Source organism: Phoxinus phoxinus (genome assembly GCF_949152265.1).
Source record: "Phoxinus phoxinus genome assembly, chromosome: 18".
Classification (NCBI taxonomy): Eukaryota; Metazoa; Chordata; class Actinopteri; order Cypriniformes; family Leuciscidae; genus Phoxinus; species Phoxinus phoxinus.
The window spans coordinates 1,860,952-1,885,951 of NC_136893.1; the positions used below are offsets into that span (position 1 = coordinate 1,860,952).

Genomic DNA, 25,000 nt, shown 5'->3' on the forward strand with positions numbered 1-25,000 from the left:
CATTTAAACAGAATCCAGAAAAATGAAAAAATGGAATTTGGGGAAAAATAAAACCAATTTCATAAATGCAACTTAATAGAATCTTGTAAAATTATATGTCTCATGATTTAAATTAATTAGACATGCTTTTTGATTAATACAAATGTAATTGAAATGCGTAAATCTTGAAAAAGGCTTAAATTATTTTAGTGCAGAATCCAGAAAAATGAATTCCAGAATCCAGAATTTTAATGGAAAAACATGGAGAAATATATATATATATATATATATATATATATATATATTGGGAGAAATATAATGTAATATTAATATAATGGAATTTTGGCTCTAAAAATATTTTTTTTGTTTACCTTTTAATAAATTGCTGGTAAATTGTATGAGTTTCATAATTTTAATTAATTACGTTACTAAATGTAATGTAACCATTTAAACGGAATTCAGGAAAAAACTATGTTTTATTATTAGGGCCCTAAAATGTAATTATTTTTAAACTTATAATAAATTTTTTTTAATTGTACATGTCTCATGATTTCAATTAATTAGACATGTTTTTTTTATTAATACAAATGTACTTAAAATGCTCAAATCTTGAAAAAAGACTTAATAAAATGGAACTTAAGAGAAATATGGAGATTTTTTTTTTAATGGATTTAATAGGGCTCTAAAAATTTAAATTGTATTTTAAAATATAAAAGTTTGGTTTAACTTGAAGAAATGATGACAGAAATATATTACTGCTCTACAATTTTTATTGTAATGTAACTTTCAATAAATTGTTGTTAAACTGTATCTGAGTTTCAAGATTTCAATGAATTACATTTTAATGACTAAATTTAAAGTAACAATTGAAACGTAATTCAGAAAAAGCGATTGTTACAGTGTGTGGCTCGTGTAGCTGCAGATGTCTGTGAAGCCTGTGGTTTCTGCGATGTCTCCACAGAACGGTTCCTCGACTCCTCGGGGAAGAGAGCGACTCCCGCCAGCTTCCTCCCGTTCGGCGCCGGTCCGCGCGTGTGTGTGGGAGAGTCTCTGGCCAGGATCGAGCTGTTCCTGTTCGTCAGCCGCCTCCTCCAGCGCTTCCAGTTCAGCGTCCCGCCCGGAGCGTCGGTCCCGGACCTGACGGGCCGCTTCGGGGTCGTGCTGCAGCCTCAGCACTACACTGTTCGAGTCACGCCGCGCCGCTGACCGCGCTGCACTTCCCTCTGTTACACACCAGGTGGCGGCACTGAGTCATTCAGCTTTTAAAGGAGAACTCCGGTCAATTTTAACATTGAGCTCAATTCTTAGTAAATTTGGAGAGCTGTCAATACAGAGAACAACGACAAAAATCGGTGTTGCCTACACCGTTATCCTCTTTTTTAAATTTGCACCCTATTGACTTAAATGGGGTCTAATTTTAAACCTGCTTTTATTTCTCTTATCATCCTTGATGTGTCATACAAGTGCCCAGCCATGTTGAGTGATTCCTTCAGAGTGAACACAGTGAATCTGACTGCAGGAGTTGTGAAAGATATTAATAAAGTAGTCGATTGTCGAGTTCACGCGCGTGATCTAAGTAACTAAACATATGCGCGTGAACTCGACAATCGACTACTTTGGACTTCGACCGAAAACAGGAAGTAAATACAGGTCTGTGCGCTGGCTGATATAACATCATTTTTATTAATATCTTTCACATCTACTGCAGTCAGATTCACTCAAAGCTCAATGTTAAAATTGACCGGAGTTCTCCTTTAAAGGGTTAATTCACCCAAACATTTAAATTAGCCCATGATTTACTCGCCCTCAACTCATCCTCTGTGTACATGACAATCTTTCTGACGAATACAATCTGAGTTATATTAAAACATGTCCTGACTCTTCCAAGCTTTATAATGGCAGTGAATTGATGTTTCTGTTTTGAAGGCCATAAAAAAGGTCCATTATGATTGACAGATGCACTTTTATGATTGACAGATGCACTTTTATGATGGATAGATGCACTTTATGATTGATAGATGCACTTTATGATTGACAGATGCACTTTTATCATGGATGGATGCACTTTATGATGGACAGATGCACTTTATGATGGACAGATGCACTTTTATGATTGACAGATGCACTTTTATGATGGACAGATGCACTTTTATCATGGATGGATGCACTTTATGATGGACAGATGCACTTTATGATGGACAGATGCACTTTTATGATTGACAGATGCACTTTTATGATGGAGAGATGCACTTTTATGATGGATAGATGCACTTTTATGATTGACAGATGCACTTTTATCATGGATGGATGCACTTTATGATTGACAGATGCACTTTTATCATGGATAGATGCACTTTTATGATTGACAGATGCACTTTTATCTTGGATAGATGCACTTTTATGATGGATAGATGCACTTTTATGATTGACAGATGCACTTTTATCATGGATGGATGCACTTTATGATTGACAGATGCACTTTTATCATGGATAGATGCACTTTTATGATGGACAGATGCACTTTTATCTTGGATAGATGCACTTTTATGATTGATAGATGCACTTTTATGATTGACAGATGCACTTTATGATTGACAGATGCACTTTTATCATGGATGGATGCACTTTTATGATGGATAGATGCACTTTTATGATTGACAGATGCACTTTTATCTTGGATAGATGCACTTTTATGATGGACAGATGCACTTTTATGATGGACAGATGCACTTTTATGATTGACAGATGCACTTTTATCTTGGATAGATGCACTTTTATGATGGATAGATGCACTTTTATGATTGACAGATGCACTTTTATCTTGGATAGATGCACTTTTATGATGGACAGATGCACTTTTATCTTGGATAGATGCACTTTTATGATGGACAGATGCACTTTTATCTTGGATAGATGCACTTTTATGATGGACAGATGCACTTTTATCTTGGATAGATGCACTTTTATGATGAATAGATGCACTTTTATCTTGGATAGATGCACTTTTATGATGAATAGATGCACTTTTATGATTGACAGATGCACTTTTATCTTGGATAGATGCACTTTATGATTGACAGATGCACTTTTATCATGGATGGATGCACTTTTATGATGGACAGATGCACTTTATGATTGATAGATGCACTTTATGATTGACAGATGCACTTTTATCATGGATGGATGCACTTTTATGATGGATAGATGCACTTTTATGATGGACAGATGCACTTTTATGATGGACAGATGCACTTTTATGATGGACAGATGCACTTTTATGATGGACAGATGCACTTTTATGATGGACAGATGCACTTTTATGATGGACAGATGCACTTTTATGATGGATAGATGCACTTTATGATGGACAGATGCACTTTTATGATTGACAGATGCACTTTTATCATGGATAGATGCACTTTTATGATGGACAGATGCAGTTTTATCATGGATAAGATAAGATAAGATAAACCTTTATTCGTCCCACAGTGGGGAATAAAGGTTTATCTTATCTTATCCATGATAAAACGGCATCTGTCATTATAAATGGATAATGACAGATTGGTTTGATGCACTTTTATGGATTTTAAAACAGAAACATCAATTCACTGCCATTACAAAGCTGGGAAGAGCCAGGACATGTTTTAATATACAGTAACTCTGATTGTATTTGTCAGAAAGATGATTGTCATATACACCTGGCTTGAGGGCGAGTAAATCATGGGCTAATTTTCAGTTTTGGGTGAATTAACCCTTTAATCCAACCACGCATGAACTGTTTGCACTTAATGATTCGTTACATTTATATAGCGCTCTTCTCGACACTCAAAGCGCTTTACATAGAAGGGGGGAATCTCCTCAAACACCACCAATGTGCAGCATCACCTGATGAGGCAACGGCAGCCATATTGCGCCAGAACGCCCACCACACACCAGCTTACTGGTGGAGAGGAGACAGTGATGAAGCCAATCAGTATATATAGGAGGATGATTAGGAGGCCATGATGGACAGAGGTCAAGGGTCAAATTTGTCCAGGACACCGGGGTTACACCCCTACTCTTTTCCGAAGGACATCCTGGGATTTTTAATGACCACAGAGTGTCAGGACCTCGGTTTAACGTCTCATCCGAAAGACGGCGCTCTTTGTCAGTATAGTGTCCCGTCACTACACTGGGGCGTTAGGACCCACACACACCACAGGGTGAGCGCCCCCTGCTGGCCTCACTAACTCCTCTACCAGCAGCAACCTGGATTCTCCAGGAGTCTCCCATCCAAGTACTAACTATGTTTGATTTAACATGTTTATATTTGAAATTAAATATATTTCGGCTTTATCCTGAATATTGTATAATGTCATTGAACGTAAGAGAGGATCTCGGATCGCGTGTGCAAAAACGTCCCGAATCCTTCACATAAACGTCTACCGGCTTTCATAGGCAACCTAGGAAGTCGGAGAAAGTCTCGTTTTTTAAGTTTAGTTTCAAGCTGTTCACACACTGGCAATAAAAAGAGATTAATACGTGACGATTCTTACATATATCGCCCATTTAATACAGAAACGTTTTTTTATTTTTATTTATCACATGAACATTTTAAATATATTTTATAGATTTGTTTTAACCTACTGTAGCCGATCTGTTTTCATTTGCATTTATATTTTTAATTACCCGATATAAAATCCATAAATCCCCTCTCCCTTCTCTGAACTCAGAAAAAGTCACCATATACCCGTACGTGTGTGGAAGAATGAAAACCAAACATATGTTGTTTCTCAAAACTTGTTCTCTCTATATGTATTTTGCTTCCTTATAAGGTAACGGTCAATTCTAATAATGAGAATCATATGGTGTGTTATTCCTTCGTTTGTGAATGTATATGAACCAACACCCGAAGCAATAAACTTTGAGAACTTTGCATTGGTTTTCCTTCCTTCCCTCAACTGATCATTCCTGACTGAGATTAACTGAGATATAAAGAAAAACAACCTGTACACACACTACATATCCCCTGATCTCTCAAACACAACCTGTTTCTTCAAACTATTATGATAGAGTTTAGAGTTCTAAATAGAGTTTAGAGTTCTAAATAGAGTTTAGAGTTCTAAATAGAGTTTAGAGTTCTAAATAGAGTTTAGAGTTCTAAAAAGAGTTTTTTACTTGATCGGAATGGTAGGAAACTTGGTAAAGGTTTAGGCACTGAAATTTGAACATAAAAAAAATCATGGACATGATTCAAATAGGTAAAATTGAATAAATAGTAATAAATAGCCACACTTGTGCTCCACGCATTGGAGATCTCCTCTAGTGGTAGCGTTTGGTACTGCAGCCGAACACACTCTCACTGAACGCTCATTTACTGAGATATCAGCCTCACATCTGGAGCACGACTGGTTTAGATTCAGGCTATGTTTACACGGACACGATCTGAAGAGAAAACGCAAAAGTGGCGTTGCGTTATCACTTTTTATTCTGCGTTTAGACAAGAGTTATTGGCGGGAAATCTGCGTGCATATGGTGACGCAAAAGTGTGTGAGATTGGATGTAGTGTGCACTCCAGACGGCTAGGTGGCGATGTGGAGCACTGACAGTGAAAGAGACACTGACACAGTTTGTCATGTTTAATACGGTAAAGCTGCTGCTTTAACCCTCGCTGCTCTTCGTGTGTCACTCAAAAATGACAGAATTTATTCTTTTTTGTTGTCAGTGAAATTAATGCTATATTTTAGTTTGATAATGTTTTGTTATTTTCCTGTACTGGCGCATGCCTGTGACGTAAACGCGTACGCGACGCCTTCACTGTCTAGCAGACTTTTGCGTTTTTACCGTTTTTACCCTTTAGACGGGAACGCGGCGGTGGAGCGTTTTTAAGATCTCCACTCTGGAGGGTGGTTTCACTTTTGTGAGTTTTTAAGCCCCAAAAACGCCGTCGCCGTGTAAACGAAAGGCACATCCCATAAAATATTTTTACGTTTTCACCCGCGAGTGTTCTCGTGTAAACAGGGCCTTACTCACAGTTCTAGAGTAAAACAAGTTTTGGAAAATATATATTTCATATACAAATAAAACTTAGAATTTTTGTGCATTTTTCATAAAAACTTTTTTCACTCCAGCAAAAAATTTCCAAGCGTCTTCTTTAAAAAGAGACCAAACTTAAGTTGAACATTATCAAACTAAAATATAGCATTCATTCAAATAATACTGTGTATATATAAACATATTAGACCTGGTGCAAGAAGCAGGTCAAAGGTTTCTGTTCTCTGTATGATGTAACGTCTTGTTGTTAACGAATGGATTAAATAAAACAAAATGATTAATTCCATTTAATTTAATCAATCACAATTCATCAGTTCTCTTTAAAGCACCAGTGATTCATAAAACACCATTTACAATCAGTCTCTGTCACACACACACACACACACACACTGGGCAAACAGAGATTACAAAGACAGGCTGCTAATTGTGTGGTTTCAGTAAAGCGTTTAGTCTTTAAATGTTTGAATTACACCGTTCACAGCGCCGCACATCAACGTCAAACACACTCACACGAGAGTGGGTCGTCATAGTAACGCCATGGTAACGCAACAGTGATGCTGGTAACACTGTCAATATTCTAGGATGGAACACGGAACCCTCTGACAACACTGAACAGCAGCACACCAAACACTCCGATCAGCATGCGTACAAAAGAGAGATCGCTTCATATCGAGCTTATATATTCATCTGAAGCTACTAGATTTATTCTTATGTATAATTAGATCTATTTCCATATATATATATCTATGTATGATGGATTCAACAAATTCTGTCTTTAGGCTGAATGAATCTCACGAAAAAGTGAAATAAAAAGGTTAGAATCATGTACATTAACAGTCAAATGTTATTTTGTAAATGTATATATATATATATACACACACACATGGTGTAATTAAATAAAATATTTATAAATTAAATAATTTATTATTTTATTAAATTAAATAATTTATTATTTTATTAAATTAAATAATATATTAAATAATAAAAATGTAAATATATATACAAATTTGTATTATTTAATTTATATATATATATATTAAATAATAAAATGTGTGTATATATATATATTATTTAATTTATATATACATATATATATATATAAAAATTAAATAATACAAATTTATATATATATATATTATTATTTAATTTATAAATATATATAAATTAAATAATAAAAATGTGTGTATATCTTTATTTACATTTTTATTATCAAATTTTTCCATGATATTTAATCACATTTTCTTCTCTGAATGGCCATTATTGTGATTATTATTGTTGTGTTTTCTTTAATTTTCATAATTTTCAATAACTATTCATTATTAATACAATGACTTTTTACATTTGAATCTATATATTAATGGCAGTAGAACTAATTCTGTCATGACGTACCTATTATCATACATTGCAAATATATATTTTTCACATGACAGTAAGGGTTAAATCTGCTTAATTGTCATGAAATGAATGCAAAGGTCCTAAAAACGGGTCGTTTTCTTAATGCAAAATATAATTTCTAATTTCTATCATTTGATTTCGGCATGAAATGTGTGACATCTTCGTGAGATTCACCCGCCTGCGCGTCGTAAGTGAACAATGTCGTTTCGATGTCTGACATAAAGACGTAAACAAATGTTCATTAAAAGCACAATAAATGTAGAACCGAAGCAAACGTCCCGTCCTGAGGTGTCGTCGTGAGTCTGTGGTTTGTGATGCAGCATCTGTGTTGGCCAAGCTGGTGTTCTGGAGAAGCGGTTCCTTCGGGTAATGAAGCGCACGTGTTCCGCATTACCCACAATTCCATGGGAAGGGCGTTTGTGTATGTTGGTTTATCACAACTTTCAAAAACTAATGAGCAAAAGCAGCAGTCGGACTGTCAAGAGAGAAAGAAGAGGAACTTTTTAAAGGTCCGTTCCGCTCGTCCGGTCAGAACATTGTCCACTCTTTAGGGTCGCCTTGAGCACAGCGATTTCATTTGTACTACGAATGACCAAAAAATCAAACAAAAGTGTTGCATTATAGGTTATATTAAACATTTTAATGCAACATTGTTTTTAAATTAGGAATGAAATTATGCATCAATGGCATGTTCTTTCCTCCATTGCATGATGGGCCAAGTCAAAGGTCATCACAGGCCAGCGTCGGGCATCTCTGATCTAGTGCATCTCTGAACAGAAACACACTACCGGTCAGAAGTGCGGAATAATTAAGATTCATAAATGTTTTTGAAAAGTGTCGTCTGCTCACCAAGGCTGTGTTATTTGATAAAATAAAAAAACAGTAAAAATTGTGAAATATTTTTACAAATTAAAATGGCTGATTTCTATGTGAATATATAGTAAAGTGTAATTTATTCCTGTGATCAAAGCTGAATTTTTAGCATCATTACTCCAGTCTTAAGTCACATGATTTCTTTTTGTTGCTGATTTGATCTTAGTTATTCCCAAATGTACGGTAGTGTGTGACGCTAAGACCGAAGATTGAATGCGTCAGCTTCTAAAGTCAGTCTGTACAGTTGCTCTCACAGAGCGTCACTGGTTTTAAGATCTACAGTCTCACACTAATTTATACACTGGGTCAGTCGGTTTCCATTGCAATGACCACTGTGTCAGTGGGCGGAGTCACCGATGAGACAGGCCACGCCTCTTTCCCGCCCCCATCGTCTGGCATCAGTCTGGCTCTGGCCGAACAATCTGGACTATCATGAAGAAGAGTGTCATCCGTCCCAATGGCCGACTCTACCGGTAAGTGTCCTCCTTCCTCCTCCTCGTCGTCCTCTTCTTCAGGTTCCACCCGGCAACGGCAAACCTCGATGCCAGAGTCGCCAGTCAGCCGTCGCTGCTGGAAGTGCGTCTGGTCGACGTCGAGGTCGCTCACGGCGGAGTCACGGCGCTCGGGTTCGACGCCGGGAGAAAACAGAGCGGATCTGGGCGGAGACTGAGGGGGCGGAGCTACAGGCTCCTCCCTCTTCTGCTCGGGATGAACGCCAAGCGGATCGGAGATCGAGAACAGGTGCAGAGACGAAGAGGACGAGATGGAAACGCTGGTGATATTCTTCGACGTCGGGCTGTTAGTATTGTTCGCATCACAGATGTTGTTAGTATTAATGGTTTGGGATGCATCGAATATGTCAGTAACGTTATCTGTGCTACTAGTGTTGAGGTTCTTCACCGGTTTCGTGTTCCCATTGCAATCCAAGGGGGCGGAGCATGGAAGCCCCGCCCCCTTGGGACATGGAAGCTCCGCCTGCACGACCTCGATTGGTGATTGGCCACTCTCGTTAAATGGAACGCTCTCGTTGTGCATGACTGCGGAGTGGGCGTGGCCAGACTCGCTGAGGGAGGGCGTGGAGGCGTGGCTTGTGTCGGTCTCATCCGTGAGTTGGGCTGACGAGGGGGAGGAGCTACAGGGTGATGACGGACAGCAGGAGTCACATGAGCAGCTGGTGTAGTTGTCGGAGCTCTGGGATGACATCATGTGACTCGGGCCCGGGTGGGCGGAGCCTCGTGGGTAGGCCACGGAGCTGTAGGGAGGGGGGGGTGTGCTGGGCTGGGCTGCTACTTCCTCATAGGACGGCAGTTTAAGTGAGGCGAGGAAACCTGCCAATGAGAGCTCAAGATTAATATACTTCGTTTAACTTTGTGCACGTTTTCATTTAGACTCTTAAAGGGGTCGCACACCGGACGAGAAGCGCAGAACAACTCGAGGTATCGCACACTGGACCCACATTTTCTGCACATATTATGCTTAAGGACATTATGAAATTAAGATGTTATTGTTATGTTATGACTGTACTGTACAATACAATCGTTGCTGAGTCTGCAGTCTGAACACTTTACCTCCGGGCGTCTCACACTGCAAAAAATGCTTTTCTTACTCAGTGTTTTTGTCTTGTTTCCAGTCAAAATATCATCAAATTCTTAAATCAAGATGCATTTACTAGATGAGTAAAATGAGATAAGATATTATGTCCAGTTTTCCGGGGGAATTCATCAAAATTAAGTGAGTTTTTGCTTAAAAAAAGCTAAATGATCTGTCAATGAAAAATAATCTTAATTCCAACAGAAACAACATTATTTTTCTGACCCCATTGGCAGATAATTCTGCTTTTTTTAAGCAAAAACTCACTTTTTGTTTTTGTCATTTCCCAGAAAACAGGACATAATATCTTACTAGTAAATATCTATACTAATATACTAATATCATCTAGTAAATGCATCTTGATTTAAGAGTTTTTAGATATTTTGACTGGAAACAAGACAAAAATACTGAGTAAGAAAAGCATTTTTTGCAGTGTCTTTGTGAGCAGAGCATGAGTTCTTACTGAGGTCAAACATGGAGGACGGGTAACTGCACGCCCCATGATAGGCCATGAGGTTGATCTCTCTCTGCCTCTGCTGCTGTTGGACTCGCTGCTTCGCCTGCCGGTGACGGTACGCACAGCAGCAGCTGAACAGGATCAGCACACTCCACAGCAGCCAGAACCCTGAAACACAAGCAGCATCACTTAGAGGAGGAGTTCGGCTTCAGGGTGAGTACATCATGGGCTAATTTACATTTGTAAGGCCTTCTGAAGCAAAGCGATGAGTTTGTGTAAGAAAAATATTCATATTTAAAAGTTTATAAAATAAAATAACTAGTGTCCGGCCAAAGGAACACACACTGTGCGTTCGCAAAGACCCGCCCCCTTTAGTTACTGTTGCTATGTCCGACAAGCTACGCCGCTCTCACACACACCATGTTCTCACGCAGTGAAATATACATTGCGGAGCAGAGAGGAGACTGACAACACACTGACAACACACTGACAACACACTGACAACACACTGACAACACACTGACAGACACAGACCGGGTTACTTTTGTCTCAACTTTCAAATTTGGTCATTTATTATAGAAATTTAAACAATAAATAGTGTTTTGTGTCTCTTTAATGTGTGTGACAGATCGCTCAGTTAAAGCCGCTCGTGAACCGATCATCTCTTCCTTCTAGTTCATTTATAGCATCAAATGAACATGAATGAACATCAGAAGGAATGTTGTTTTAACCGTGGAGAGACGTCAGTACACTCCGCTTCTCAAGCTCAAATCCTCCAGCGGTAATCTACTAACTCTCCTGACTGCTTTGTCGGACAAAAATGGCGGATTCAGCGGATCGCGGATTATGACTGGTCAGATCACCTGTCAATCAAACTCCATGCGAAGGGTCAATTACAGCTAAAGCGCAACTTACGCGAGTAATGTGACATACTGCTGATATTTATGCGCATTAGGTCATAAGTAGAGACTGCATATGTTTGTTTGGCCGGAAGCTAGTTATTTTACTTTATGAACTTTTAAATATGAATATTTTTCTTACTCAAACTCATTGCTTTGCATCAGAAAGCCTTTATTAACCCCCCGGAGCAGTGTGGAGCACTTTATGAGTTTCAAACTGTTGGTTGCAATCCACTGCCATTATAAAGCTTGGAAGAGCCAGGACATTTTTTAACATAACTACAATGATTGTATTCGTCAGAAAGAAGAAAGTCATCTAGGATGGCTTGAGGGTGAGTAAATCATGGGCTAATTTTCATTTTAAAGTCAACTACTTCTTTAAAGGAGCACTCCACTTTTTTTGGAAATAGGCTCATTTCCCAGCTCCCCGAGAGTTAAAGGATAATTCCGGTATTCAACACCTTGAGTCTATATTGTAGTTTGTTTTGGATGAACAAGAGTGGTGGACAACATTTTTTTGACAATGGTTCCTCTCTCGAGTTTTTGACTATAATAGAATTGGCCATGGACCCATTTAACATTGGAGTCAATGGCCATGTCCGAAAATGTGATTAAAACAGCCAATAATGTTCGTTTACAAAACTGTGCAACTCACCGAGTGGTTAATGGTGTTCGTTGATGATTATAAACAATATATCGTCGCAATATATGATTCCAATCCGTTTATTTTGCTATAGTGGAACTATTTTTTCAGACCCTTCACAACCGTGTAACTTCCGCTCAATATTTGAATCTGAAGCGTTAGCACACTTCGACCACTTGATGGCGATAACCGATGTTTATGTCTCGCGGGACACTCACGGTCACAGTCGAGTTCAACTTCATATTGCACTGGTCAGTGGTCACGTCTTTCAATATTTTCAAGGTTTTGTTTGTTTATTTGGCTTACTCTCCCGGAGCACAGTTGCTCTGCTCGCTAGCCTTATGAGAAACGGAAGCGAGCAAAAAGACGACATCGACCAAATGTAAACAGCCCCCTTTCCGTTTCCGGTAGCGCATTTATATTAACCAGCACTCAGTCCTTCAACAGAATTCAATGGGATTTTACAAAATGACGAATAAAACACGACAGAAACTGTATTTCGCAACACTTTTTGTTTCTGGAACATCAACGAACACCACTAACCACTCGGTGAGTTGCACAGTTTTGTAAACGAACATTATTGGCTGTTTTAATGACATTTTCGGACATGCCCATTGACTCCAATGTTAAATGGGTCCATGGCCAATTCTTTTATAGTCAAAAACTCGAGAGAGGAACCATTGTCAAAAAAATGTTGTCCACCACTCTTGTTCATCCAAAACAAACTACAATATAGACTCAAGGTGTTAAATACCGGAATTATCCTTTAAACAGTTTTACCGTTTTCTAATCCATTCAGCCGATCTCCGGGTCTGGCGGTAGCACTTTTAGCATAGCTTAGCATAGATCATTGAATCTGATTAGACCGTTAGCATCTCTCTCAAAACAATGACCAAAGAGTTTAGATATTTTTCCTGTTTAAAACTTGACTCTTCTGTAGTTACATCGTGAACTAAGACCGACAGAAAATTAAAAGTTGCGGTTTTCTAGGCCAATATGACTAGGAACTATACTCTCATTCCTGCGTAATAATCAAGGAACCACCGTACCAGCAGCGCAATGATATTACAGCGCCTGAAAATAGTCCCCAGCTCCATAACTTCCAACGTGACCGGCACTAAGTGTGTAATATCATAGCGCTGCTGGTACGGCAGCAGTTCCTGGATTATTACGCAAGAATGAAAGTATAGTTCCTAGGGGCAGATAAAGTCCCATCGTCATTTACACATGATTATGGACTAATAAAGATGACAGAATCTATTATATTGTATAGTAATCAGTTGAACAGTCCGCATTTCTAAGCAGTGTTTTAACAGTGTTTGTATATTTATGGCAAGACAATATATGCAAAAACATTGTTCTTTTCGGCACTAGCATTTTGGCCTATTTTGCTTCTAGCTATGTCTTCTTTCAGAGTAAAACTGAAAAAGTAAAAAGGGGAAAATATCATAAATACACATTTAGGTGTTTTATTGCACTTTATCTATTTGCATCTGTAGATTTCAATTACAATACATATCTTTAAAGAGTTTGTCCTCCACTTTAGCAGCAGTTACAAACACCAAAATGTACAGTTTTATTCCTGTCTATATTCTGAAGGTTTTTACCGAGGGGTTTGTTCATATATCATTCACACTGATTTATATAACAGTTTATTCCTAAAAAAAAATTTTTTTCCGGGCTGTTGACAGTATTTTATGATTTATGGAGTGATAAAAAGAGATATTCAAAATCCCCTCAGTAAAAACCTTTAACTCTAATATGTCAACAAAATCAAAAAAGAATTTTGATCCTGGCTTTATCCAATGTTCAGATTTATAATCTGGAAATGTATGCAAACGAGTGCATACTTAATTAGATAGTGCCTCATTTGCTTATTTAAATATAACATCTCAGAAAACTTAGCAAGTGTCTTAATAAACTGTAATGAATCAACTGGGGAAATATGGTGTTATATATTAGCTAGAATTGTTACCCTATTCTTAACAGGAACCAAAAAAATCAACCCAAAAATGAATCAACATGCAAGATTCTAAGAAAGAAAGTCGTACGGGTTTGTAATGGCATGAGAGTGATTCAATTACATAATTAGCTTTTTTAATCCAGTTTACAGGGAACACACTTAAAGTTTTGAACAAACGCTCTTCCAGGAACGTTCATATTTGTCCTTTAATAATGTTCTCAGAACAGCACAAAAACATAATTTATACATAATTTACGAAACCCTTTTCTCTGAAACCTTTGAGTTGGATGTTTGTCTAATATTTTTAAATGTTACTACTTGTTTTAGAACGCACTTCATTTATGGAAATAAAAATCTGAAACGTTTTAGTTGGTTGTACATGTAACATTTTTTCAGGAATCATTCAAAAGTAACGTTCCCAACACGATAAAAAGGAATGTTCCCTTAAAGTCCCCCTGTAGTCAATAACTTTATCCCTTAAAACTCATCTTTGATCACAAAAATTACTTGAATGTAAATAGCTTTTATTAAATTTTAATAAAATAGCTTGAATGTAACTCTACACCCTTGCCTCATTTAGTATTCACAGTTCTATGAATATGCAAATTAGCCCCGCCTCCACTCACTCATAGCAGGTCAGAGATCCACTCTGGTTACCTTGGTTACAAGGTATTTTATGATGTCAGAAACACCAGCGCTATCAAACCGCGTATTTGGTTCTCTGTAGTTTTAAGGAGACAATACTTTAATTGAATATATAAATACTGAATTTGCACATGGTTTGTATTAAAACATATTAAAGGGGTCATGACATGAGAAACCAAATTTGCCTTGATCTTTTGGTATATAAGAGGTCTTTGTACCATTAAAATGTCCTGCAAGTTTCATAGCTTAAGACGTCCTCCCCATTATAAACGAATCATTTATTTAATCAAGCTCTAAATACAGCTCGTTCTGGATCCATGGTAAGAAGTGACGTCACGGTGCGAAGTGACGTACCAGCGTTTGCATATGACCGCCTCCAGCACAAGACAACTACGCTCATTTCGTATCGCCGCGCGCCTCACAAGTGTTCAGTCGCCGGACAGCGAGTGGGTCTGTGTACAGGGAAATGACGATGCTGCAGATGTGCTGTTCCTGGCTGTGGACAAACAACATCTTTGAATACGCTGGGGAAGATCCAGTCGTCAGGGGAAAATGGATGCACTTTATTTTTTGCGGACGTCTCAGTCACGGCAGTGTTAGTTTAAACGTTTGTTCTACATTTGAAGGATGACTGTTGAGAACAAATCCCAAAATGATGCTTTGCCAGAAAACTGTTGCTCAAAGATAAGTCCGTGCGACTATTCTGGGCTCAACAACGACGATGCAAACTGTAAGTAATGTATTTAAAACTTTAAACTACTTTTTAAATACGCTGATCTGCAAATGTTCTGGCTGGGGGCGTTAATAATTGATGCATAGGCACTGACGTTAGCCAATCACAGCAGTGGGCGTTAACACTGAACTCTTAAAGGGGAAACACCCCCAAAACAGACTGTGTGAATCAGAGGATGAGAAACAGGGTGGGGAAAGGTCATAAATCACTACATTTTAAAAGTTTTTTGTAAAAAAAACTATAGTACTAGCACCTAAGGGAACATAATAATAAAATAAAAAAAAACATGTCATGACCCCTTTAAAAACACCACATAGACATATAAACAACATTAAAAGCTGGATTTTTACCACAGGGGGACTTTATTGTTCGCATAACCAAGATTTTTTTCCAGAGATTAGATTTTTGTCATCTGGGATGTATATTGGCAGTAATGGTGTATGTGTGCTGGTTAAAGCGAGGGACTCACACCACAGCTCATAGTAGTATGTGCAGCAGCCGGTCTCCTGGCAGCAGTGTCCGGTCTGGCAGAGGTATCCGCTGGCGCTGTTGGTGCCGGGACAGTAGCGCGGGCTCCCCAGGAGAGGCAGCGTCCCTGAACTGTGGTACTCCATCCCCTGCAGCAGCGCGTGACGCCACCGAAACACTCGGTCCCCCTCTTCCGCCAGAACTGCTGCTATGGGGCATTCAGAGCCCGCAGAGTCTGGCAACAGCACATCAGACAAGAGAGAATGCCACAAGTGCACAGAAAGCACAATCTTTTAATCATGATTTATTTGATTTTTTTAATGAACATGAACTAAAAATAGACCACATGTACTTTCTAAAGAAATGCTCCTGGTCTAATAGTGAAGGATTCATCATCAGTGCACGTGATTGTAAACAAAAATTCCCTTTTTCATTTGAGAACTTATAAGTCCCACACTATATTTTTTTCTCATTTAATATGATGTTTCTGTCAAGAACACATTTAAAATGCACAGAAAGCAGAATCTTTTTTTTCTTTTTTTAAATCAACATGAATCAAAGTTAAAGGCAAAGTAGATAATTTGTTCCGGAAATATTTTTTGTTATGCTGGTTTAAAGGTGCCATGTGTAATTGTCTGGCAAAAAAAATCAAGTCATACTCCACATTCCATACCAGATGGGGGCAGTATACCTCACATATCAAAATATGTGATGTAGGATATGGTATTTTATAAATCACACACTATAAATATGATAAAGAAGCAGAAACAGATAGTTGCAGTAAAGTAAGATATTTTAATAAGTTGAAGAAACAATAATGATTTGTGACACACACACACACACGATTTGCGCATTGCCATCATGTGTGTATTACAGGTAACGTTATTACATTGCTTCCTGATATCACGTGCGCAAACACAAATAACTATTTATATATATATATATATATATATACTACAGGGCCGTTGAATGCTTGTATCTGATAACCGTGAAGCTCTTGTAATTATTACTTTACCCAACCTCTCCATGTCGAGTGATGCAGTAAACATCAGACAGCGCACGTGAACCGATCATCTCTACTATAGTAAAAAAAACACGAACACTGTTGAAAGATACAGTAGCTACAAATGACCTGTTCGCGCCACAAATTGTTCTCCGTCCTTAGCGACCGAGTCATTGAATGTGGAACAGCGGCTGCTGTCGTCAGCGAGCAGCACTCTTCAGACAACGAGGGCGCGCGCGCCGTGTTGATACCTCCGTTTCAGTTTCTCCAACCCGCGCAGTGCGGCGGTCAGAACACGGAGACCATTCTGCCCCTAGCTATGCGTGCGAAAGCATGGGGAGCGATCCCGGGCGTGTCAGAATGGGTGCTGAACGTTGTAAAACAGGGCTATGCGCTGCAGTTCGCTCGCCGCCCCCCGCGCTTTCGAGCCCGGACCGTGACGAGCGGTCCTTTTCTTATCTGATTTGTGCTTTAGAACGCGGTGGTTGTAGGGGTCTCTTGCCAAAGGCTTCAGCCATCCTTCCGATCTCTTCCCTGAATTGAAATGAAGTAGTGGGCTGTACTTTCCACACGATAGACATCAGGTTCAAGTATGCCCACAAGCCGTGCGAGTTATTCGTGTCGTGTATTGCAGGTTGGCTGGTGGTTATGTGCCCCGTATACCGCCTCCCATGGCCGAAACTGGTATTACGACACCTGTCGGGCCGTGGCTAGAAATGCTAATGCTAATTAAGGTTGATATCTCTGCAGCACTATAACTTGACATTTTTTTAATGACATCATTAACCTTATTTCTTCTCATTCTTTTGATGCGTGTAGCTCATTTTTTGGATATTTTTACCTCAATTTTTACACATGGCACCTTTAAAGTCCCCCTGTAGTCAATTATTTTATCCCTTTAAAACCCATCTTTAATTTACCGAAATTACATATATATATAAAAAAAAAAATCCTTGAATTTTTTTTTCTTGTGCCTGTAAAATAGCTTGAATGTAACTCGACACCCTTGCCTCATTTAGTATACGCGGTTCTATGGATATGCAAATGAGCCCCGCCTCCACTCACTCACTCACTCAGAGATCCACTGGTTGACGATCACACGTTGATCTGATTGGTTACAAGGTAGTGTGTGACGTCAGAAACACCAGCGATTTCACACCGTGTTTTTGAGACTGTCTTTGGTTCACTGCAGTTTTAAGCAGAAAATACTCAGCAATGCTGTCGACTTATGAACTTACACATTTAACGCTGAAATGAATCTCTAGCAGTCGGGTGGTACAGGTCAGTGCTCTTTAAAGGTTGTGTAGGTAAGAATTGTCTAAAGAACTTTTTTTCAAATTGGCTTAAACTGTCTTTATACACCAATACATAATTAAAATGTAAGTACTTTGAAAAATAGAGTATAAAAATTGAGTGACTATAGTGTATTTAATCTTCAAAAAACACAGCTCATTAATTCCTACCGGGACGAAACAAGTGACAAGTGATTGGCTTGCGCGACTGTCACTCTCCGTCGCCATGACTACCGCCGCTATTACTGGCTCTGCCCACGCCCGCGCAGTTGCGCACCCGTTTTTAGGTGGGAGTGAATGGAATTAATGAGCTGTGTTTATTGAAGATTAAATACACTAGAGTCACTCAGTTTTTTATACTCTCTATTTCAGAGTACTTGCATTTTAATTATGTATTGTTATATAAAGACAGTTTAAGCAAATTTGAATAAAAGTTTTTTTTAGACAATTCTGACCTACCCTACCTTTAAGTTCTTTATGTTCATTATTATTGTAATGTTATGTGCTTTGAAACATGAGCTAGTTTAACACCGCCTCGTGGCGCTCTGCAAACTCTGCTGTGTGCGTTCTTGTGTTTTGAAGAAGGCGTGGCTTTGGAGACGCTCACGCTTTCAAAGCTAACTTGCTATTGCTAGCCGCTCCAAAAATTGCCTACCCTACCTTTAAAGTGTCTGGTCTTTAATAATGTTCTCAATACATTACCGCAAATTTTTTTTTTTTTAAATGTTACTACTTGTTTCACAATATTCAGAGTAACATTCCCATAATGTTTGCAAAAATGGAATAATAATTTTTTTCCAGTAACAATAATAGAGTGTCCATTCAAAGTAATCTGGTCTTTAAAAACAGTTACCAGACATTATTTATATATCATTCATGGAGCTTGAAACTCTGAACGGTTTTAGTTTAGTCTAGCTTTAATTTTTTTTTTTTTACTAAATTAGTCTAGCTCGAAAAAATTTAAAAGTAACATTCTCATAACGTTTGCAAAATGTTGTCTTGATGTTAGTATAACCAAGAAAGAAGAAAAAAGAATTATTCATTGTAAAGGTAGAAAAAAATGGTCATGTGAAACTAAATTAATTGCCAATTGCTTTTGGACATTATGAGAGAACTTATAATATATACATAAACAAATCTATATCTCACATACAGGTGTTGTAAGTGTCTTTACCTGGTGAAGGACACAGGTGTCCATATATGCTGTCAGGATCATCTATGAATGAGAGAAAAAAACATAAATATTGCTGAAATATTTGCATTTTTTACTCAAATTAAAAAGCGTGTACAGGAGAGATGCATTACACATGCGTGTGTCGTATCATGTGTGCAATATTTTAAACGTGTTTAAATGTTATTCTGCACGTGCACGTGCGCAATCAAACTTTAAACGTTAAAGCAACAATTGTTTCTGTTTGCAAATGAAAAAGATTAAACAGGCCCAGACAGAAGCGTAACAGTACACACACACACACACACACACACACTCACTGAGCTTTAGTTGAGTGATGCTTTATGCACCTGCAGCAATAATAATCACACAGCCGTATCGATTATGATTATGAATAAATGCACCAACCTTACTAAAGCGACGAGTGATCAGGGATGCTGGTGTTACTGTAGCAAACGGGCTTTAGTGACAGTCTTCTGTGTGTGACTCGCTCATTCTGTCGGATTCTGCACCGACTGTCTCTCCGCGTCCGCCATTTCCACCGAGAGCTCCAGCCGTCACATCACGGACGACGACCGAGAGACACGGGATATTATCACGACAAAACCGACAGCGCACAAAAAAAAAAACGTTACTTCTTAGGAATATGTTACACTCAAATGTAAAATCTCATTTTTTTGTTTTAACAACAGACGGCGCGAGACTGCAGACATATATAATGCCATGAACGATCATCGGATCTGATGCTGATTGGCTCGAGGCTGCAGGATGCAGACCAATCAGAGCAGACCTGGGTTTCGCCTAGCAACAGCTGGTAAGATGGGAAGACCATAGATGTATGTATACAGGTAAAAAAAGAAAAGAAAAAAGATATACAGGTAAGACTGCATATCCACGCCGACTGAGAGGAATTAGCATGATTATGTAAGTGAACGTATTAATAATGAAAATATTATGGAATTCATGTTAAAATCCTGGTTTACACACTGTAAAAAAAGATTAGTTGACTCAACTTAACTAAGTCAAGTCATGATCTTGTTGCTTTGACTGAGTTAATTTGAGTCAACTTATAGTGTCAAGTTTATTACACTTCAAAACACGAATTGATGCATAAACTTAATTAACTCAGTCAAAGCAACAAGAAGACTTGACTTAGTTAAGTTGAGTCAACTAATCTTTTTTTACAGTGCAGTTTAATGTACAGTAAATACTGTGACAAAGAGACATAATCCAGCTATAAATCAAGGAATGGTTCATCAGAAAGTTTCTCTGAACAAACATTCTTCATGTAAAGTCACGTTCGTTCAGTTATTTGATCATACTTTATTTTATAGTGTCCTTGTTACATATGTCACATGTACTTACTATAGTAATAACTGTAAATTATGCATACAAACATGCAACTAACTCTCAACCAAACCCTAACCCTATAGTAAGTACATGTAGTTGCTTAATATTACTCAGTACTTAAATATATAATTATTACACTGTAACAATGACACCCTAACTCCTTAAGCTGCCCCCCTTTATTTTATAGACATGAAAATGCACATTTTGAACTTAAATGGTTGTAATTCAAGAATGCTTTGGAATATAGATGTAAGATTGGTCTTGTTTTAAAGAAGACATTTGACAGATTTTTGTATAAATTAAGAAAGTTAAACAGAAAAAAAGTTATAGAAGTTTGAGTTTATGAAAATGTACGATGTTAAACATTTTATTATTCATATTTTATATAAAATATATATTTTCAAAACCTGGAGGACTCTAAAAATGCAAAAAAAAAATCAAAGCCAAAAATCTGAACAAGTTGTGTTTCTAATGTTAGGTTGATATCTCTTGAAATCAGCGTTCAGTGAGATGTAGTTTGGGCGCAGTACCACACTTCTCCACTAGTGGACATCACTGCACATATAAGGGCGCCTCATCTCCATATGTGGTTTGAGTCTGAACCATTATTTTTACAATTTTCATACAATTTATGAAGTAGACATCCTATTCAGAAGTAGTGTTGGAAGTTTGGAAGATTTTGAAATGAATTCAACCTCTAAGAAACACAGAAGATCACGTATGTGCATTATAGCTCGCCGCCACATCACTAATGCTGAATCTATTATTGTTCTCTTTATATTTAAAACATTTTCAGAGCTTTTTTTTCTAAAATAATTGAATGGATGCTATCTTTTGAACTATTGGCATGAAAACAAACTGAGGTTTCTACCATTCTTTCATGATTTTTCATGTTCATCACTATTTCAAAATAAAGGTCTGAACTCGCATTAGGAGTATGAACATATTCTTGTTGCAAATTGATAAATTACAGCTCCTCTGTCATTTAATTAGAAAATCAGTCACCAAATATGCAAACTAGAGATTGTAAGCTTTCAAATGATATATAGTTTGTCAAGATTAGTTTAGGTTTAGGATAGGATATTACTGTTTTAAATATGTAATGGCTGTGGTGCCAATATAAGGGGTTAAAATAAAGCGTAACCAGATTTCATGTTTAATAATTAATGTTCTTAAAACGTTTTATTTAATAAAAATAAATACTGATAAAAAAAAAAAATCTTAAAAACTGTCACAGCTTGTAATGTAATTGCAATTATTCTTCAAAACTAAATGCAAATGTAATAATTCTCAAGAGTTTCGTCATTTGTGTCTTTATTTAAAGAGTCCATATCTCATCTTTTCAAAACAAAAGCGATACAACTACAGAACAGTGAAATATTCATTTTCACAACAATATTCTTCATTGTAAAACATTTCCTTAAATTTCACATTACAAACATATGAAAGGATTCAGAGCAAAGCAAATATTATACGTTCTCAAAATTATGCTTTCTAAATTGTAATGCATGTTTTTTTTTCATATTATTACTAGAAACTAATTAAAACATTATCAGAGTTAGAGGCACAGCTTTAAGTTTATCGTTTTAATCTTAAACTGATGATAACTGATATATTTGAATATGAATAATGATAATTATCACAGTATATAAACTATAACCAGCACGTTCTACTGAGCACTCAGTCAGAAACACACACTTCACGGGGACAGCGTCAATCATACACAACTGCTAAATACTTTTCCTGAGTTTTCATCTCTAATAAATGACATTTCTAAAGAAATATGTTGATATATTGATCATCGCGGCTCCAGTTTTCTCTTACCTGAGCTGTACTGTTACCAGCGTCACGTCACATGACGTCTCTGCACAAGTCGCTTGTTTTATGGGTGAATCTCATTAAAACATGTTCAGGTCATATTTTACCATATTTATATTTTTTATTGGAGATTTAATGACCAGTAAGAATTGCGCACTGTGACTTTAAGAAGATTCCTCCAAAGGTTCTCATTGCCGTAACGCACTAGTTCTTTATCATTCTTTTATACATTATATATTTTTTAAATTAGCATAAATTAAAGACAGTACAAATATTACAATGTATAAATAATTTACAGTTAAAATAATATATTCTTTGTTTTGCAGTCATATGGAAGCCCATTCCTGCCACATAATCAAAAATCATGCTTTGTAAATCATAATTATGACATAAAACTTGAAATTGACAAGTTATAATTATGAAAAATCAAAATTATGATGTGTCATAATGTGACAAAAAGTCTAAATTGACAAACAGTTGAAATGCTGACATCAAATTCATAATTATGTCATGAAAAGTTGAAATTGACAGTCGGAATTGACATAAGTCACAATTATGTCATAAAAAGTTGAAATTGACAAACAGTCAATATTATGACATCAAAGTCATAACTATGTAATAAGTCGAAATTAACAAACAATTAACATTATGACATCAAAGTCATAATTATGTAATAAGTCGAAATTAACAAACAATTAACATTATGACATCAAAGTCATAATTATGTCATAAAAATTTACAAAGTCAACATTATGATATCTAAGTCCTAATTATGTCATAAAAGTCAAAATTGACATAAACAGTCAACATTATTATATCCGAGTCATAATTATGTCATACAATGTCAAATTTGATAAACAAGTCTACATTATTTCATCAAAGTCATAATATGACATAGAAATGTCGAAATTGACAGTCATAATTATGAAAAAGTCGATTGTCATAAAAAGTCAAAATCATGACTTAAAGTCCTAATAATGACATTAACAAGTTTAAATTATGACATAAAAGTCCTAATTATGACATAAAAAGTCATAAATCAGTCATAAAAAAAGTCAAATATGTCATAAAATGTTAAAACTTGACATACTAAGTCAAAATGAGGAGATAAAAAGTCAAAATTATGACTAAAAAACATAATAATGACATAAGTCATAATTACGACAAGCCGAAATGATGACTTTGTTATGACCAGTCAACATTATAACTAAAGTCATAATTATGACAAAAAGTCGAAATTGATATAAGTACCGGTAAAAAAAATGATCTCATAATTATGACTTTCTGTAAAGCTGCTGTGAAACGATGTGTATTGTGAAAAGCGCTATACAAATAAATATGAACTGAACTGAAGTTTTTATGTCATAATTAAGATGCACCGGTGTGTGTGTGTGTGTGTGTGTGTGTGTGTGTGTGTGTGTGTGTGGTGGAAGTGGGCTCGCACAGTCCTGAGAATCGCCACGAGAGGAGAAACTGCTGTGAACACAGGCTGGGTTTTCCGGCTGCCCAGGACATGTGACCCGGCTCTGCGTTCGCACGGGTCAGATGTATTGCTGGGGTTTCTGGGATTTGGAGGCAGAGTTCAGGTGTTTGTGTTTCTCTGCAGATTCTCCGTGACACGCGGTCGACGCTTCTGAATCGAGGAACACACAGGAAGAAGGAGACATGAGAATACTGCAGAATCAACACACTTTCTGTCCAGTGAAACTCACTAATGAATTTTTGACCGCATAAAGTTTCTGATAAACACACGTTTTGGTTACACACACGTCTTTATAACTTATTACTCAAGCATTATTTTAAAGTCCCCCTGTGGTGAAAATCCAGCTTTTAATGTTGTTTATATGTTTATAATATGCTTTAATCATGTGTAAGTTCATAAGGCGACAGCACTGCTGAGTATTTTCTGCTTAAGGCGAGACACTACAGGTGAATAGGGAAATATTTGTAACTAGCAGATATCACCATGAAACTTTCCCAGTTGATTACCTACATTAAGATGAGAAAAAAATGTATTACAAGTTTTCTGTAATTTATTGTTTAAATATGCAAATTAGGCATTATCTAATTAAATATGCGCTAATTTGCCTATATTTTAAAAAACGAAATCTCAGAATTGGATAAAGCCAGGTTCAAAATTCTTTTCATTGTGTTCACATATTAGATGGGAAAAAAATTACAGAGGGATTTATGGATATCTACTTTTGTTATCCTGTAAAACAGAATATACTGTCAATAGCCTTAAAAAAATTATTTTCGCCATGTTTTTTGGAATAAAATGTTATATAAATCAGGCTAGGAATAATATATTTACAAATCCCTCTGTAATTGTCTTCATAATATAACTAGGTACAAGACTGGAAAGTTTGGTGTGTATAGGTGCGACTGAAGAGGAGATTTCGGACTTGGAGTATGAGAGAAAAGTCATTTTGAGAAAAAGGCATTTAAAGATTTGTAATGTAAAAAATCATACTTTTTTAGTGGAAACAACTATTTACTGACACAATATCTCATCAAATCATTAGCAACAACAATACAAACCACCTAAATCACATCAAAACTTATAAACACAGCATTTATGGCCTTCAACTGAGCAGAAAAACAGTCAAAAACACACATCTGAGTGTCAGAGCGCGTCACGTGATGCATCTGAACCAATCACGGCGTCAGAAATATACATCAGCCAAT

At 37.0% G+C, this 25,000-nt stretch overlaps 3 protein-coding genes across 3 annotated transcripts in view; 1 reads left to right on the plus strand and 2 right to left on the minus strand.

Annotated features, from left to right (window-relative positions):
* cyp17a2 (cytochrome P450, family 17, subfamily A, polypeptide 2) overlaps nucleotides 1–1,185 on the plus strand; it is a gene marked incomplete at both ends in the record, with an annotated part of 12,085 nt that extends 10,900 nt beyond the window's left edge. Inside the window, one exon of the mRNA XM_079588828.1 lies at nucleotides 941–1,185. Coding sequence (XP_079444954.1) covers nucleotides 941–1,185 — 245 coding nt within the window. The remainder of the gene's footprint in view (nucleotides 1–940) is intronic.
* A 7,245-nt stretch (nucleotides 1,186–8,430) lies between these two features.
* On the minus strand, nucleotides 8,431–19,896 carry LOC306985888 (uncharacterized protein). Its single transcript, XM_079588638.1, has 5 exons — nucleotides 19,553–19,896; nucleotides 19,148–19,189; nucleotides 15,680–15,913; nucleotides 10,334–10,495; nucleotides 8,431–9,608 (listed from the first exon to the last, which is right to left on the minus strand). Exons 3-5 carry the CDS (start codon nucleotides 15,822–15,824, stop codon nucleotides 8,587–8,589), a joined length of 1,329 nt encoding a protein of 442 aa, XP_079444764.1. The 5' UTR covers nucleotides 15,825–15,913; nucleotides 19,148–19,189; nucleotides 19,553–19,896; the 3' UTR covers nucleotides 8,431–8,586.
* A 1,898-nt stretch (nucleotides 19,897–21,794) lies between these two features.
* Nucleotides 21,795–25,000, minus strand: part of prelid1b (PRELI domain containing 1b) — a 17,227-nt gene continuing 14,021 nt past the window's right edge. Inside the window, exon 6 of the mRNA XM_079589435.1 lies at nucleotides 21,795–23,945. Coding sequence (XP_079445561.1) covers nucleotides 23,854–23,945 — 92 coding nt within the window. The 3' untranslated portion in view covers nucleotides 21,795–23,853. The remainder of the gene's footprint in view (nucleotides 23,946–25,000) is intronic.